Below are 19,427 nucleotides of genomic sequence, written 5' to 3' on the forward strand. Positions count from 1 at the left end.
GTGTCAGAGGAAGGCCCTAAAAATTGTAAAAGATTCCAGCCACCCTAGTCATAGACTGTTCTCTCTGCTACCGCATGGCAAGCGGTACCGGAGCGCCAAGTCTAGGACCAAAMGGCTTCTAAACAGCTTCWACCCCCAAGCCATAAGACTCCTGAACATCTAATCAAATGGCTACCCAGACTATCTGCATTGCCGCCCCCCTCTTTTACGCTGCTGCTACTCTCTGTTATTGTCTGCATAGTCACTTTAATAACTCTACCTACATGTACATATTACCTTGACTAACCAGTGCACCCGCACATTGACTCTGTACCGGTACCCMCTGTGTATAGCCTCGCTATTGTTRTTTTACTGCTGCTCTCTAATTATTTCATACTTTTATTTGATTTTATTTGTAGGTATTTTTCTTAACAGCATAGTTGGTTAAGGGCTTTTAAGTAAGCATTTCACTGTCAGGTTGTATTTGGCGCATGTGACAAATCAAATATGATTTGATACACAAATTCGTGGACAAGTTTGAGTTATGCATGTGCACTCTATCTCAAGTCCAGATTTGACCAAGGCAGCTACAAGGATGGAACATTACAGAGCCACGAGAGAGACTTTAATCAGTTAAATCATGGAACACTCTTCTTGAGGCCAGGGTATGGCTTTAAAAACAATCACATATAGGACAGTTAGTACTTCAGATCCCGTTCCTTGAATATTAACAGGTTGTGGAAGATTTGGTGTGAGTATCATTTAGGCACTCATTGAATTGTCCTAGAAAGATGGCTCTCTGGCCAGACTGCTTGGTATGTTGGATACCAGCATCAAAGACCTGTACTGCAGCCTCCTGGCACGTTTAGAAATACTGCAACTGTAACACAGAGATCCAGCATTAAATGACATCAGTGGCGGTTATAGAGGAAAGAAGAATCGTGTACTRGGGGCAGTTTAAGGGGAGAGAAGGCAGTTCCCATGTATCCTGTCCTGTTTTCCTTTCCCAGGGTGAGAGCTGCTCTAACACAAATCTGAATCTATTACCCTGATGGTAACCATGGCACTGTCAAACGGGCCCTGTGTCCCGGGCACTCGCCCCAGTCACAAAAACGGCTCATCCATAACTGTCCAATGACAGAGGGCCCCACCGAGCCAGCCAGCCAATAGCAGGAGTTGTGGAGCATTTTTGGTTGTTGCCAGAAACTAGCCCACTCTTCTGGTTTTATCTGGTCACAGCAAATGTCAATGTAGGCCCCTGCTGAGGGATTGCAATTTGCCAGGGGGATGAGTTGCAGATCTGTATACTGGGTTGTGTGGCGTGTGTGTAGATGTGTGCGATTCTCTGTGCGCGATTCTCTGTGCATTTGTGTGTGTGTGTGTGAGAAAGTTAGCGCCTCTGTGTGTGTCTGTTACGTCTTTTAAGAGTCTTCCTTGGTGATGGTAAAGCATTGTGCCGAGCACACAGATGTTTCGTTGAGAGGCGGGGCACAGTGGAGAGGAGCTGAGGAGRGGAAGGGAGCCAAGTTCCAGTGTGTTGTGTCTTTGAGGCGCATTGAGAGGGAGTGGCGCCTCGCTGTCCCGTAAATGAGATTAGGGCATTTACTCGCCCCCTGCTCTCTTCTCCTCCTCTGTAAGCGGAACACAATAAATAAAAAGAGGGGGTATTTTTTTACAGAACAGAAATACTGTTTTGTTAAGTTGGCACATTGTTCTGGAAACAAACGAATGAGGAAGACATACTCCCCCATACTTTTTGTTTGTGCTGGCCACAATTKAGCATTTTGAATAGGATTCTGGAGTATATTGGTTGCAACAAACTGTACAGAAGACACTGTTTTCTATTCAAATAAATGGAGGCTTTGGCCTGCATCCTTTCCTACAAAGTATCCACTCTGCAGAGACCCAGATAGATAGCTGAAGAGCAACGCTGGTGCCTCACAAACAACAAACACTGGAAGTTAAGGAAAGTAATGGTCTCTTCAGGTTGTGGCCTTTTTGAGATTGACACATATTAGTGAGGTTTCAGAGTGCTTCTGAGGTTAGAGGACAAGCTCATGTTTCTCCGTCAATACTTCAGAGGCTGAACTCACATTGCCTGTATCGGAACTTTAAGTCATCCATGTTCTGGGGAGTTTTTGTCAGCCACGTTCATCGGCCAAATACAATGCTTACACAGATGGCTTTTGTTTTTCTATTTGCACAGCACATGTTCGAACGACGTTCTGTGGCTTTACTTTGACAAAGTTCGTATTAACACTAGAGCAGCTCAACAATATCAGTCCCATTCTGTGTTTGTGACTCCACCACAATCTGAATATAGATGTAGTGTACAAAACGTTAACACCTTTCTAATATTGACTTGCACCCCCGCCTTTTTGTCCTCAGAACAGACTCAATTCATCGGGTCATGGACTCTACAAGGTGTCGAAAGCGTTCCACAGGGATGCTGGCCCATGTTGACTCCAAAGTCGGCTGGATGTCCTTTGGGTGGTGGACCATTCTTGATACACACAGGAAACTATTGAGCGTGAAAAATCCAACAGCGTTGCAGTTCTTGACACAAACCGGTGCACGTGGCACCTACTACCATACCCCATTCAAAGGCACATAAATATTTTTGTCTTGCAAAATCCATGTCTCAATTGTCTCAAGGCTTTAAAATCCTTCTTTCAACTGTCTTCCTTCATCTACACTGATTTGAAGTGGATTTAACAAGTGAGATCAATAAGTGATCACTCAGCGTAGATTATTTATTCAGATGAGTAACTCATTGTTTAACTATGTAGCCTATAGGAAGAGTGAATTATTGAATTTGGCCCACCACGAGCCCATGTAGGTTCCTCATATGACAAATTATATCGGTAAAGTTGTGTTTGGGAGTCAACCAGGTCCGCCAAATTGAATTTCTCATAGTAGAAAAGCTGCAGGACTACACATTGAGGACCCATTAAAATGCCTGCATTAGTGTCACGCTACATTCTTCAAAGTGACAAATGTTACCACTAGAAGTCAGAGGTCAACGTCTTGCTGTTCCGAGGTCAAGCTCTTACTCCTACGGCTCTCTCTCTGGGGCTTTTGGTTCATAACCTCTAATGGGAGCACCTAGCTAGGACTTGGAGGGCCTGAGACGAGCTCTACTCTAACTCTATAACATCCCACACTGCAGTATACGGACTGAAACCGATCCTTCTTGACATTTGACCCCTAACCCTCACCTCTCCTTCCATCCTGGGTAGACTGRCCTCCCCATCTCCACAGAGCTAACATGTTGGAAGCATGTTCATAGTAAAGTAAGGCAGGAATGTTGTCTTTTCTTTAGGGTTCATTAGCTTTTTGGCCCTCAGTGAAGCTAAATCTTTTAGGGTACCAACACCCAAACAAGGTCACCAAGGCCAAAAACAACGACATGAACCCAGCATATGATCAAACGAAACCCCAAACTGAAATGACTGCAGTGATTTTGTTATTTTATTATGATTTGAAAAAACATGTAAAATATATTTTAAATGTAGCGTTTAATCCCTTCCTGATTCCTGGCTTAGGACAGCATCATTCATTGGCCTGTCTGTCTCTGTGGTTCTCTAGCATAAATATGGTGTGTTTTATCAGCCCTGACTTTAGCAGACATGTCATACATAGAGGATGTGTGTCTCATTAACAAGTTCCCCCACTGGGCCACACTCATTGTGCAAGTGCCTGATTGTACAGTATTTACCCTGCAGCAAAATGTACTAATGGCTAATAATATATGTGATTGTGTCTGGGCTGAAGCGGATGTAGGTAGATTTGGAATCTGTTATGAATTTATTACATTTAGGCACAATATGCATTTGACACGTGTCCCCTTGCGAGGTACTGTCCTGAGAACACAGTCAGCCAGTGAAAGACAAAAAAAAACAGAATCATGGGAGTTAAATCTCTGGAGCAAATCTATTTCTAACTTGTAATTACACAAGAGACAATGGAGGCACTTGGCCCCTAATGCCCCATTGTAGTCCCTCTGTTCCCTGCTTTCTCTCCCAGACAGGCCAAGCTGCAGTGTCCCTTCCCCTCCAGAGAGGATCTCTGCTCTGACTGGGAGTTTGATCAAGTCATTAAGTAGCTGCCTGGGCTAAAGCCTCCCTCCCTGTCACAAGGCCTCTGCTGTCCTGTCCTCTCTGGGAGGCCACAGACACAGACAGACTCAGACTAATCAAGTTATCCAATCTGTCTCTCCTCTCTGGCTCTGTATCTCTCTCTCTTTGTCTCTCTCTCTCTCGCTCTCTCTCTCTCTCTCTCTGTTTTATGTTGTTGATTCAGGCCTATATACACCAAATGGAAATTGTGTTTTACAGTAATTTGCTACTTCTATACCCCAGTGAATAATGTGTATAATCAGCGTGGTGTTTTTGTCCTTGTTTCACAGGCGGAGTTCTCAGAGATCAACCTGGCTTCGTACATGAACACTGGGTGTATGATTGATATGCAGGCCATAAGAGGAGGAACCAAAGTGGTCAGGTAAGGTAACAAAGAGAGAGAGCGATGGAAGGAGATGGAGAAAAGAGAGCGGTCCCTGTATGTCCGTCAGTAGCTCTGCTCTGACGCATTTGCCCACGCATCTTCAGTCTCCCTCAGTGGGTCCAGACAATGGCTCCAGTTATTCCCTTTCAACASCCATCAGCTACATTGTAGACAAGTAATATGTGTGTGTGTGTGTGTGTATATATACATTTGCTTTCAGTCACAAAAAAAGGACGTCACAAAAGACGATGGAGCCAGTGGGAAATTATATGAAAAGGACTGGCTATTACTGTCACGCAAAACATTTCTGTGAATACCTCTGAAAAGAAGTACAGCACCAAAAGCACCCGACCTTATTACCTCTGTATCCTTCCTCCCAGCCCAAACACTACTTCTCAGAGTTCCAGAATTCCCTCAATTTTGTTCTGTGTTCCATACGTCAGCAAGGTTCCAAAATGGAACCGTCTTCACATTCTTTTACATACCAACTTCTTCCTCTGTGGGCTGCAGTAGAGCAGTTTTTCTGGTAGTTTGGGAGTTGACGTCACCCCCTGCCTCTCTCTTCCTTTATGTAGCAGGGTTTCAGGCCCTGATTAGTAAATTAGATTAGCTAATGAGGTGCATGCTGCTGTGGAGCGTCAGACCACTGCTTGTTTCACAGCCTTCTGGGGAATGCACTAGCCTGGTCCCAGATCTGTTTGTGCTGTCTTGCCATCGGCATAACAATGACCATAGGAGTTGGAACAAACAGATCTGGGACCAGGCTAGTAATGTACTACTCAGCTCTATGCTGGCATCGCAAGGATAGTTTATCGTTGTAATGAACGTTGTGTTTTTCTTGTATACACATAATCTGAAAAAACAACCTTCAGGGTTGGATCTGGCAGTCGTACAGGAAATGTTCAGGAAACGAGGCCGTGTGTAGTTTGAAGCAGTTTGAAGTTAAGTCAAGGATACACAGTGGCTAGAATAGACAGATTGCAGTGTTGTGTATCATGCCATTCTGTTGTAGCTTGTTGTCTGGGAGGTGGATGCCTGCCTGGCTGTCCATCACTGAGGTTATTGTATTGCTTGCCCGTATTATGTCATCAATTCCCATGGATTGACTGCAATAGAGAGTCAATGCCCACATGAAAAATACTACAGCTTACTATAGAATTCTGTAGAATACTATACTACACACTAGGGCTGACCCCAATTAGTCAATTGGTCGATTGTTTTGTCGTTAGGCTGTTGGTCGAGATTGTTTTAGTAGAGCAGTAACAAATATATATGCAGTTGAAGTCGGAAGTTTACATACACCTTAGCCAAATACATTTAAACTAATTTTTTCACAATTCCTAACATTTAATCCTAGTAAAAAATCCCCTGTCTTAGGTCAGTTAGGATCACCACTTTATTTTAAGAATGTGAAATGTCAGAATAATAGTAGAGAGAATTATTTCTTTCAGCTTTTATTTCTTTCACCGCATTCCCAGTGTCAAAATTACATACACGCAATGTATTTGGTAGCATTGCCTTTAAATTGTTTAACTTGAGTCAAATGTTTTGGTAGCCTTCCACAAGCTTCCCACAATAAATGGGTGAATTTTGGCCCATTCCTCTTGACAGAGCTTGGTTTACGGAGTCAGTTTGTAGGCCTCCTTGCTCGCACACTCTTTTTCAGTTCTAACCCACACATTTCTATTAGATTGAAGGTCCAGGGCTTGTTGAATGGCCACTCCAATTGACCTTGTGACGTTTTGTCCTAACCGATTTATGCCACAACTGGAAGTATGCTTGGTCATTGCCACTTGGAAGACCCATTTGCAACACCAAGCTTTAACATTCTGACCTGATGTACTTGAGATGTGCTTCAATATCCACATAATTTCCATCCTCATTGATGCCATCTATTTTTGAAGTGCACCATTCCCTCCTTAAGCAAAGCACCCCCCAACTGATGCCTGCCACCCCCGTGCCATCACGCGTTGATGTGTTCTTCGCCTTGCAAGCCTCCCCCTTTTTTCCACCAAACGTCATTATGGCCAAACAGTCTATTTGTTTCATTTCCAGACCAGAGAAACATTTCGCCAAAAAGTACGATCTTTGTCCACCAGTGCAGTTGCCAAACCTTGTAGTCTGCTTTTTTTATTGGCTTTTTAGCATGGCCTTCTTCCTTGCGGACGGCCTTTCAGGTTATGTCCTATATAGACTCGTTTTACTGTTATATAGATACTTTTGTTTCCCCCGCATCTTTCACAAGGTCCTTTCCTTTCTGGGAAGATTTGCATATTTCCCACCATTAATCTCTAGGAGACGAACACTTCTCTTTACTGAGCGTCCTATGACGCTGCGTGTCCCATGGCATGTTTTAACTTGCGTACTATTGTTTTGACAGTATGAACGTCACCTGCAGGCTATTGAAATTGCTCCCAAGGATGAACCATACTTGTGTAGGTCTACAAATTCGTCTGAGGTCTGGCTGATTTCTGTAGATTTTTTGTATGTTGATTATTTTTTGATGTAAGCAAAAGGAGGCCACTGATTTGAAGGTAGGCCTTGAAAGATATCCACAGGTACACCTCAATTGACTCAAACTTATGTCAATTAGCCTTCAAGAAGCTTCTAAAGCCAATGACTAATCATTTCTGAATTTAAAAGCACATTCAACTTAGGTATGTAAAACTTCTGACCACTTGAATGTCGGTGATACAGGTAAATATCTGTCTGTAAACCAGTTGTGGAAAAATGACTGTGTCATGCACAAAGTCAGATGTCCTTAACTAACTTACCACAACAATAGTTTGTTAACAAGACATTTGTGGAGTGGTTGAAAAACGAGTTTTAATGACTCCAACCTAAGTGTATGTAAACTTCAGACTTCAACTGTATATACACACTAAAGTTTTAGAACACACGCCCATTCAAGGGTTTGTCTTTATWTTTACTATTTTCTACATTGTAGAATAATAGTGAAGGCMTCAAAACTATGAAATGACACATATGGAATCATTTAGTAACCAAATAAGTGTTAAACAAATCAAAATATATTTTAGATTCTTCAAAGTAGCCACCCTTTGCCTTGATGACAGCTTCGCACACTCTTGGCATTCTCTCAACCAGAAAATAGAAAATACATGATTATCTATTGTAGAATTCTACATTGTAGAATAATAGTGAAGACATCAAAATTATGAAATATGAAATAACACATATGGAATCAAGTTTTGGTTTGTTTCATTCCATTTACGATTTYTGTCAATTTAGTCATTGTATTTTGTTTGGAGCGCTCCTGTCAATGTTGAGTAAGGACTCGCACGCATAGAAGTTGACTTATAGGCTACCTGGCCTGTGCGCAAACGTAGGCATATAAATGTGCCCATTTGAGGATCTGATAGTATTTCTGATTCGCTTAACGCACCACCACTAATGAGCTGTGGACCTTCTCAAAGTAATGTTTACTTCACATCAAACAGCAAGCAAACAAAATCTGGTGTGTATTTGAATTTATTTGAATAATATTTCCAGCACTCTCCCTTTCGATAACCACTCAGYGTGAAAGGCACTCAGCGTGAAAGGGTAAAATGTCATGCTCTGATCCAGTGGAAACATCATAAAAAAAAAGCCTGATTTTGCTTCTTATCAGCGCTTGACTTGGACTGAAATAGGTTTCGTTACTCTTTGGGTACTGGTACTGTTTATTTAGGTGCAGGAGCTCCACAATACTTTTGAGCTATTCTAGAAGAGGAACAGGAGCTCAAGCAGTATAACATTTGAGGCGCCGGTATTCCACTCTGGTGAGCTCCTGCCCAAGTCAAGTAATGCTTCTTGTCCCTTGCGCAAATAGCCTACAGCTGTGTCTGTCCCAAGCTCACTGRCACAGSAAACTCTGAGGGCCCAGAATATTGTTTTACAGGCCATGTGTGGCCAATGTGATTTTATAGGATATTTATTTTTAWCAGGATATTTTCTACCTGCAGGCTGCAATGGTTTTATTTGTTGGCTTTATGTAGGCTATTTTTACATATTTGGAAATGGCAATAGAAGTTACTTTTTAGGTTTGTATCATTTTCATTTAGATTTGGATAGAATTTTGATTAACCACATGACAATGATTTTGAGCTATGTTATTATAAATGAAATGAAACTTTCACGAAAATGTGCATATGAGAATCATAACTGGCACGCAGATCGGTAGAAATGGTAAGATAAATTGGCATTCCACATGAGAAGAGTTGCGGACTGCTCCTGTAGCCTATTACTGGCACCTTCAAGAGAGTAATGGCAGAATCTGAGAAAGCCAGCAAGAGCAAGAGGAGGATGCTCTTTTTTGTTTGTTTGTTTGGTTATCTAGATCTCTGGTGCCCTCTTGAGSCATTTTTTCATCAAACCGTGAGCTTAAAATAGTATGTACATACCCCAACCATAAGCCATGGATTACAGGCAACATCCGCACTGAGCCAAAGCGTAGAGCTGTCGCTTTCAAGGAGTGGGAAGCTTATAAGAAATCCCGTTATGCCCTCCGACGAACCATCAAACAGGCAAAGCGTCAATACAGGATTAAGATCGAAACATACTACATTGGCTCCGACGCTCGTCGGATGTGGCAGAGCTTTCAAACTACTACAGACTACAAAGGGAAGCAGAGCCAAGAGCTGCCCAGTGACACGAGCTTACCAGACGAGCTGAATAACTTCTATGCTCGCTTCAAGGCAAATAACACTGAAACATGCATGAGACCATCAGCTGTTCCGGACGACTGTGGGATCACACTCTCGGCAGGAGATGTGAGTAAGACCTTTAAACAGGTCAACATTCACAAGAMYGCAGGGCCAGACTGATTACCAGGACGTGTACTCCGAGCATGCGCTGACCAACTGGCATGTGGCTTCACTGACATTTTCAACATCTCCCTGTCTGAATCTGTAATACCAACATGTTTCAAGCAGACGACCATAGTCCCTGTGCCCAAGAGCACTAAGGTAACCTGCCTAAATGACTACCGACCATTGTCACACTCTCGTCTGTAGCCATGAAGTGCTTTGAAAGGCTGTCATGGCTCACATCAACACCATCATCCCAGAAACCCTAGACCACCCCAATTTGCATACACGCCAACAGATCACAGATGATGCAATCTCTATTGCAATCCCACACTGCCCTTTCACATCTGGACAAAAGGAACACCATGTGTGAGAATGCTATTAATTGACTACAGCTCAGCGTTTCAACACCATAGTCCCTCAAGCTCAGGGCTGGGAACTAAACACCTCCCTCCTGCAACTGGATCCTGACTCCTGACGGGCCACCCCCAGGTGGTAAGCGCTAGATATTCACCACGCTGAATCCTCAACACGGGGACCCCTCAGGGTATGTGCTCAGTCCCCTCCTGTACTCCCTGGTTCACTTATGACTGCACGGCCAGGAACGACTCCAACACCATTCAAGTTTGCCCGATGACACAACAGTGGTATGCCTGATCACCAACAACGACGAGGCAGCCTATAGAGAGGAGGCCGAGACCTGACCGTGTGGTGCCAGGACAACAACCTCTCCCTCAACGTGATCAAGACAAAGGAGATGATTGTGGACTACAGGAAAGGAGGACCGAAGCCACACCTGCATTCTCATCGACGGGGCTGTAATGAGCAGGTTGAGAGCTTCAAGTTCGTTGGTGTCCACATCACCAACAAATTATACATGGTCCAAGCAAAAAAAATGGTCCAAGCAAAAAAAAGTAACAGTCAGTATCTGGTGTGGCCACCAGCTGCTTTAGGTACTGCAGAGCATCTCCTCCTCATGGACTGCACCAGATTTGCCAGATCTTGTTGTGAGTTGTCACCCCACTCTTCCACCAAGGCACCTGCAAGTTCCCGGACATTTCTGTGAGGAATGGCCCTAGCCCTCACCCTCCAGTCCAACAGATCCCAGACGTGCTCAATGGGATTGAGATCCGGGCTCTTCGCTGGCCATGGCAGAACACTGACATTCCTGTCTTGCAGGAAATCATGCACGAGAACGAGCAGTATGGCTGGTGGCATTGTCATGCTGGAGGGTCATGTCAGGATGAGCCTGCAGGAAGGGTGCCACATGAGGGAGGAGGATGTCTTCCCTGTAACGCACAGCGTTGAGATGTCCTGCAAGTGACAACAAAGCTCAGTCCAATGATGCTGTGATACTCCGCCCCAGACCATGATGGACCCTCCAAAGTCGTCCCGCTCCAGAGTACAGACCTCGGTGTAACTCATTCCTTCGACGATAAACGCAAATCCGACCATCACCCCTGGTGAGACAAAACCGCGACTTGTCAGTGAAGAGCACTTTTGCCAGTCCTATCTGGTCCAGCGATGGTGGGTTTGTGCCCGTTGTTGCCGGTGATGTCTGGTGAGACCTGCCTTACAACAGGCCTACAAGCCCTCAGTCCAGCCACTCTCAGCCTATTGCGGACAGCCTGAGCATTAATGGAGGGATTGTGCGTTCCTGGGTGTAACTTGGGCAGTTGTTGTTTCCATCCTGTACCTGTCCCGCAGGTGTGATGTTCAGATGTACCGATCCTGTGCAGGTGTTGTTACACGTGTCTGCCACTACCAAGGACGATCACTGTCCGTCCTGTCTTCCATAGCGCTGTCTTGGGGCGTCTCAGAGTACAGGACATTTGCAATTTATTGCCCTGGCCACCATCTGCAGTCCTCATCGCCTCCTGTGCAGCATGCCTAAGGCACGTTCAACCGGCAGATGAGCAGGACCGCTGGGTCATCTTTCAGAACTCTTACCTACGAGGCGGCCGCCTGGCCAAACTGAGCAATCGGGGGAGAAGGGCCTTGGGTCAGCTGAGGTGACCAAGAGCCAATGGGTTCCTGAACAGAGCTCCAGAGGTCCTGACTGTGGAGATGGGAGAACCTTGCCATAAGGACAAACCATCTCTGCAGAAACTTCCACCAATCAGACATTTATGGTAAGTCCAGAACGGAAGCCACTCATCAGTAAAAGGCACATGACAGCCCGCTTGGAGTTTGCCAAAAGGCACCTAAAGGACTCTCAGACCATGAGAAACAAGATTCTTTGTTCTGGTGAAACCAAGGTTGAACTCTTTGGCCTGAATGCCAAGCGTCACGTCTGAAGGRAACCTGGCACCATCCCTACGGTGATGCATGGTGGTGGCAGCATTATGCTGTGGGGATGTTTTTCAGCAGGGACTGGGAGACTTGTCAGGATCAAGGGAAAGGAATGGAGCAAAGTACAGAGAGATCCTTGATGAAAACCTGCTCCGAGCGCTCAGGACCTCAGGGCAAAAGTTCACCTTCCAACAGGACAACGACCTTAAGCACACAGCCAAGACAAAGCAGATGTGGCTTCAGGACAAGTCTCTGAATGTCCTTGAGTGGCCGAGCCAGAGTTCGGACTGGAACCCGATCCAACATCTCTGGAGAGACCTGAAAATAGCTGTGACGCTCCCCATCCAACCTGACAGAGCTTGAGAGGGTCTGCAGAGAAGAATGGGAGGAACTCCCCAAATACATGAGTGCCAAGCTTGTACCCAAGAAGTCTCGAGGCTGTAATCGCTGCCAAAGGTGCATCATCAAAGTACTGAATAAAGGGTCTGAATACTTATGTAAATGTAAAATTTAAGAGTACATTTTTTTATACATTTGCAAACATTTCTAAAAACCTGTCTTTGCTTTGTCGTTATGGGGTATTGTGTGTCGATTGATGATGAAAAAAAAACAAATTTAATCCATTTTAGAATAAAGCTGTAACGTAACAAAATGTGGACCAAGACAAGGGGTCTGAGTACTTTCCAAATGCACTGTATACTATAGTTAACTGTAAATACTACAGTATACTTCAGTATACTACAGTGAAGACTACAGTTTAGTCCGCAAAACACTACAGTGAATACTTCAGTATTTATAAGATAGTATATTATTTTTTCATGTGGGTGGTGAGTCAAGGGTGGGAAAATGTAGATAACATCTCTAAGATACGGCTGTTGTTGTCCTCTTTGCTTGACACACATTCCCCTATGCCGTACAATAGTATAGCCTATCACTGCCTATACCCAGAAKATACTCAGGATTTACTGTAGTCTATAAACAATTCTGTGTTAGTGCCTAAGCTAGGCTAATAATGACTACTTAGGAAAATTTTACATTTTATTCTTAGCCTAAATGAAAACAAATCTTACAAATCCTATATGCTTTGAGACACATTCCTAAAGATAATCACATCGGATAAACAGTATGTTTCCTAAGGACCTCAGATTAAAGGCATTATGTTTTATAACATAAATTGTGTGTGTGTGTGTGTGTGTGTGTACACATAAAGTGTGTACTGTACATGTAAGTAGTTGGTTCTCACTGCTTTCAAACTGCTCTGTGTGTGTATTTGTGTGTGTGCCTGTGTGTATTTGTGTGTGTCCTGGTCAGTTTATAAGGCTCCTGCTGTTCCGTCCGTGCAGGGCTGCGTAAATAAGGGCCATGTTCCGTTCAGCATTCTGACCCTTGGCATCTGGCTACGGGTGCGCTCCCTAAACACTTCCCCACTTCCCCTCCCCTCTACTGGCCTATCAAGGCAGCACACTTTCTCACAGTTCTGTGGTTTCAGACTTGTTTATTCAAGTGGAACTTCTTAGAAGTGCATGGTTTCACTTGTTTGTCGTATATTAACTAAACTGTAACACGTGTACTATTACCCTGTGTGTTTTGATGCGGCCGATGCATATGTAATTGCATTGCGTGACTGCACATGCACTTGTATGGGAGCACAAATGACATCAAAACAATATAGAACATGAAGATTCAAGCTTTTGTACATGACTTGGTCCTCCTATGATGACGTTAGTAGGACCTGCTGTTACTGGCTATTAGAAGAATTCAAGTGGTTCTGCCCTTGTTATTTTCTGCCTTGGAGTAGAGGCAGGCAGGTTTTTGAGCATATATGGTGCGTTCTCGTTCGTGCAAGAGTCGCATCCAAAACGTGCCGTCACCCGTTTTGGTTTTATTTTTCTATTTCTGCCAAACCCCTCCAGCCCAGCTGCTGAACTTAACTTAAAGCAGAAACACTGGTCTGGCAAAGTGTTTCACGATTATAGCAATGGAGCATGATTAGCCACAGCAAAAAGACTCCGATCAGCACAGCCAAAGGTTTCTTCTCCACAGTCCTGCTCCTCCTGTGATGAATAAACTGAAATCCAATCAGGGAGGTGATTAGGGTAATGCGTAACAGCATCCTGCCCAGCGATGCTAGTAGCGATACTGAGATGGTAATGAGTAACTGCCTGTCTGCCTGGACTGGGTTAGGCGATTCAATATGGCCGCTTGTTTACCTGTTATGTGCATACAACGTACAATGAAAAACACCCCCACTCACACTAAGTGCTGGATTATCACTATGCCTGTCTTATCTGGCTTGGAGTCCCTCAGGGTTGCGTAAGTACCACACTGTGTTTAGAGGGCAAATTGCTTTTATTCAGGCATGCAAAGGACAACTTTGGCATGTTTTGGCAAAGTGATTACTAGTGTATAAGAGTCTGCTTTTGTTAAGGGAACTACCACGGGACCAGATCAGGTGGACCGTTGTGGTGTCGGTCATTCACCCTTAGTTATCTTGATATCCATTAATGTTAAAAGATAACCTATTATAATAATCAATGACATATTTTGAAACGATGACAAGTAGTAGGACATGAATTGTTATCTGTTCAGACAGAAGTAATGCATGCCCATAAAACGGGTCTGAATGGTTTTTTATTTCCAATATTTTTTCCTCAAATGATTGCTTCTGTGTACTTCATGTGTGTGTAAAATATTACCGTTCATAGATTTTAGATGTGTCYGATTTGACATTTTTATGGCATTTTTTGGCGAAACGCTATATATCCATTGTTTAGTTTTAATGAAATGCTTGTATGCTGTATATTTGACTGTGATGTGTTGTTATCTCACAATGAATGCACCTACTGGAGCATCTGCTAAATGACTAAAATGTCAAATGTAAATGTTTTACATACAGATCTCATATTMCTGTATTAAATTATAATATCATTATATATAAATGTATCGTTTGTACATTATTTTAAAAATCKTTATTTGTTACTGTGTAAAAACCTAGCAGTACTATTATTATTTCTGAGARTAAGGCGGATTGATACCATTTTGCAAAAAAAAACTCTCAAGTGATTTTAAACAAATGCATGTCTGTCATTGAACAACCCTTTGCCATGATTAGATAGTGAAAAACACACCATTCTCTATAAACAATAAAAGCTAATTTACCAACATTTCTGAAAATGGATATATAGCGTTTTTTCAGGAATGAATCTCTTCAATTGTACAGATAAGTTCCTCCATACCTGAAGACATGTTGATTTCACTGTCCTTGAACACTTCCCGAGACCAGAACAAATTGTCTCTGTAGATTTGGTGTTGATTTACAAAGTGTACATGCAAATGTAAAAACAGGTAAGCATTGTCGGTGTAACGCCAAGACCTGAACTGAATACCAAAGCACCTTGCTTATCCAGAGCCAAACTATTTTGTAGTAGACAGGTAGTGGAAGGGAGTCCCTAAACCCTGTCGTGGCTGACTGCAGGGCCCCGTCCTCCCTCTGCATTCCTCCCTGTCCCCACCCCCCAGATCTGCAGCCAGTCTCACAGATGGTGCAGGGAGATTGCATTAGCAGATACTTGTCTGTTATTCTTTTCTAATAATCTATCCCATAACCAGCCCTACACAGCCAGACAGGGTTGTGCGTCTGAGTCCTGAGGCACACATACTGTAGTGTGACGGGGCCTGGCTCTCCTTAAACTACCTCAGGTGGATATTACTGAACTAAGCCCAACCACGCAGAGGTTTCATGTCGGCCTAAACACACACTCACTCACTCTATACACACTGTATACACACAGGTTCACACACATGTAAAGTAGCGTGTCCCTCATAAATGTACACTAAATCGACCCCCAGAATTGAGACACAGACATGTCACGCGCACGCACACGCACGCACACACACAATTGAATCACCTTGTTTCCGCTAGACCCTTGCTACTGTACTTCAATCAGACCTAATACCTCAGACGGGTTTACCTTATAACAGAGAAAATCAATCCATCTCACAGACAGACACGCTGAAGTCAGGCTTGAGCTTAACAAACCTGAGGATGGTTTTCCCCCGAAAGCACCACCAGGCTTTAATACAAATACTATACAGCTCAGAATGAGGCCTGATGCCAATTTCTATAATGTTTTCATGAATACAAATGGTCCCTCTAAACCACTCTAACTCATAACACAAATTTCCATTTCTGCCATAGGTAATTTACTAGTGCTATATCACTGCCTCGCTCCTGCCCCGCGATTCGCATCTGATGCTTTTCATATTAACAGTGTTAGTGCTCTTGAGGGACTCGTCTTCGTATCAGAATCCGCCACCGCCGCGCAATCACCATTTAGCTGCAAGACACATCGTAATCCGTCTGTCATGTAGATCGAATATCACATTTTCTGCTTGAATTAACTATGTATCTTACCCACTACACTGAGTGAACAAAACATTAGGAACACTTTCCTAATATTGAGTTACACCCCMCATTTGCCCTCAGAACATCCTCAATTYGTTGGGGCATGGGCCCTACAAGGTGTCGGAAGCGTTCCTCAAGGATGCTGGCCCAGTTGGCTGGATGTCTTTTGGGTGGTGGACCATTCCTTGTCACACGAGAAACTGTTGTTGAACACCCAGTAGCTTTGCAGTTCTTGGCACAGTCAAACCGTGGCACCTGGCACCTGCTTGCATACCCTGTTCAAAGGCATTTAAATCTTGTCTTTCCCATTCACCTTCCGAATGGTGCACATACAGAATCTATGTCTCAATTGTCTGAAGGCTTACAAATCCTTGTTTAACCTACAGTTAAACTACAGTGCCTTCAGAAAGTATTCAGACCCCTTGACTTTTTCCACATTTTGTTACGTTGCAGCCTTATTCTGAAATGGATTAAATAAATCTGCACACAATACCCCATAATGAAAAGCAAATACAGGTTTTTAGATTTTTTTGCAACTGTATATAAGAAAAAAAAGTATTCAGACCCTTTGCTATGAGACTCGAAATTGAGCTCAGGTGCTTACTGTTTCAATTGATCATCATTGAGATTTCTACAACTTGATTGGAGTCCACCTGTGGCAAATTCTATTGATTGGATATGATTTGGAAAGGCACACACCTGTCTATATAAGGTCCTACAGTTGACAGTGCATGTCAGAGCTAAAACCAAGCCATGAGGTCGACGGAATTGTCCGTAGAGATCCAAGACAGGATTGTGTCGAGGCACAGATCTGGAGAAGGGTACCAAAACATTTCTGCAGCATTGAAGGTCCCCAAGAACACAGTGGCCTCCGTCATTCTTAAATGGAAGAAGTTTGGAACCACCAAGACTCTTCCTAGAGCTGGCCGGCCGGACAAACTGAGCAATCGGGAGAAGGGCCTTGGACAAGGAGGTGACCAAGAACCCGATGGTCACTCTGACAGAGCTCCAGAGTTCCTCTGTGGAGATGGGAGAACCTTCCAGAAGGACAACCATCTCTGCATCACTCCACCAATCAGGTTTTTATGGTAGAGTGGCCAGACGGAAGCCACTCCTCACTTAAAGGCACATGACATCCCGCTTGGAGTTTGCCAAAAGGCACCTAAAGACACTGACCATGAGAAACGCAATTCTCTGTTATGAGGAAACAAAGATTGAACTCTTTGGCGTGAATGTAGCGTCATACCCAAGAAGACTCGATGTCAAAGGTGCTTCAACAAAGTTCTGAGTAAAGGGTCTGAATACTTATGTAAATGTGATTTTTCCGTTTTGTATTTTTTTAAATAAATTATCAAAAATTATGAGGAATGATGAGGGGGGAAAAAATTCATACATTTTAGAACAAGTCTGTAACCTAACTAAATGTGGCAAAAGTCAAGGGGTCTGAATACTTTCTGAATGGACTGTATGCTGATTTGAAAGAGCAGGTGTTTCTAATGTTTCGTACACTCAGTGCATGTCTTATGTTGTCTAGCCATGGTATTCACCATTTCTCTGACCCTTGGTGCTCCTTAGGARCTCTGCATGCATTCCTCACTGGACCGTGGCCAGAGCAGTGGTCTTTACTGGCAGGCTCTACCGCATGACTGCGCCACCGCCCATCATGGYCCTGAGCTGSAGCCAGGCCTGCCTGGTGGCGCTGGGTCTGGGATCGTGACTGTGACTGCTAGCTACAGTACGACCGCTTCCCCTAGCTGCTCAGAATAGTTCAAGTGGTCCATAACGTGTTCCTCTCCCAAATGCATATTTTACTGGACTCATTCTCTCTCTTTCTCTGTCCCTCACTTCGTTATTTTTCTTTGTGGTTATTAAAGACATGCTCCGGTACTTTGGCGACGAAGAAAGTATTTTTTAAACCTCCTGCTTTGGATGTGTCAACGTGTAGTTCATACATGCATAATCTATGATCTATGAGCAGAATGAATGCCTTACCTAAATTAGCCATGAAATCCCAAGTTTGAAAGCGACTGTTTTCTTGAAGCTGTGCTGCACTATTTTCTCAACATTTCCCCCCCACGAGTTCTAGCCAATGAGCTTCAGCCCCTCACATTTGAGCGACAGCTAGCAAGAGACCTGCCCAACGTTATCCAATGTAGTTGAGAGAGAGAGAGAGCAATGATGTGGTGCACGTATCGGTAAATACGTATGTGACGCAGTACACCATTTTCGGGTACCACTTTTAGTTTGTGAGTGCTACTTTCAGAACTACTGTCTAAAAAGTCTACAAAAGTAATGGAGCATCTCTTTAATTTGAACATAATGAAATGTGTTATCATCTCTGTTTTTTCTTTTCTTTTTATTACTCCTCTCTCTYTCTCTCGCCCCTTTCCCATCCTTCTCYGTCCATCCAMAAATTACAATTCTAAATGCAATCACGTGTTAACTGKTTTTKTGATGGCTACGATTAAAAAKAGCTATTTTTATTTCTCAATCTCAACTCCCAACCGCCATTCGAGTACATAGGCTCAAGTCAACGGTAGGCAGGCATCAGCGCAACACCAACCACTTTACAATGTGAGTTTGAGGCAGTATAAATGTTTGAATCCTGAATGTTTTACTTTACTTCGAATAATGAGGAATGTCTGTCTTACTTTGCTTCAAAGAAGCCTTGCCAAAATATAACCATTGAAATGTGGAGGCAATTGCAAGACTCTCTCTCACTTTATCTCACTCTCCCTTTCCCATCATTCTCCATCCATTCTTCAAAGCTGGGCTTGGGGTGTTCACTTTCTGTAGGTACGCTCTCTCTCTTGGGGTGTTCACTTTCTGTAGGTACGCTCTCTCTCGCTCTCTCTCTCTCTCTCTTTCTCTCTCTCATACCCCCTCTCTCTCTCTTGGTTTCTCTTTCACTCACTCTCCCATCATTCATCAAAGCTGGTCTGGGCTTGGTGTGTGGTGATAGCTGTCCCTTAGAGACTAGACCAAACGGGTGCACAATGACACAATGTCCTCTTGTTCTGAGCAATGCGCTGGAGTCAACACGTGTAACCTTTGTGGAACACTTTGTGAGGTTGAACCGTATTACCCTTATCAACCTGAGTCAGACAGATTGGATGGAGATTACTCTACCAGCAGACYTTTGAGGCTGGCAAGAGGGCATTACAAGGATAAATGTACATGCAATGCAATTCAGAATAGATCTCCCAGAGGAGTCGATGAAAAGGTCAAAGATGTGGAAGAKAAATTTACTKAGAGAATAGAATGGCAGGCGATTGTCGTGTTTGACTGGTTGTCTCCCTCCCCTGACATGCTTCAAGGTCTGAAAACAGCCATAGCCACAAATGTGATTGTTTATCACGATGATAATATCCTACCTCCCTTCCCCRGTAGCACTGACTGCACACATGGGGACAATCTGCTCCCTGATTCAACACAGCACCAAC

At 43.7% G+C, this 19,427-nt stretch overlaps 1 protein-coding gene across 1 annotated transcript in view; it reads left to right on the forward strand.

Annotated features, from left to right (window-relative positions):
• The window catches only part of LOC111951302 (synapsin-3), a 128,728-nt gene that overhangs the window by 43,869 nt on the left and 65,432 nt on the right, over window positions 1-19,427 (forward strand). The window contains exon 4 of the mRNA XM_023969358.2: window positions 4,388-4,479. Coding sequence (XP_023825126.1) covers window positions 4,388-4,479 — 92 coding nt within the window. The remainder of the gene's footprint in view (window positions 1-4,387; window positions 4,480-19,427) is intronic.

The sequence above is a fragment of the Salvelinus sp. IW2-2015 genome, linkage group LG24, assembly GCF_002910315.2.
Source record: "Salvelinus sp. IW2-2015 linkage group LG24, ASM291031v2, whole genome shotgun sequence".
In the NCBI taxonomy this organism is placed as follows: Eukaryota; Metazoa; Chordata; class Actinopteri; order Salmoniformes; family Salmonidae; genus Salvelinus; species Salvelinus sp. IW2-2015.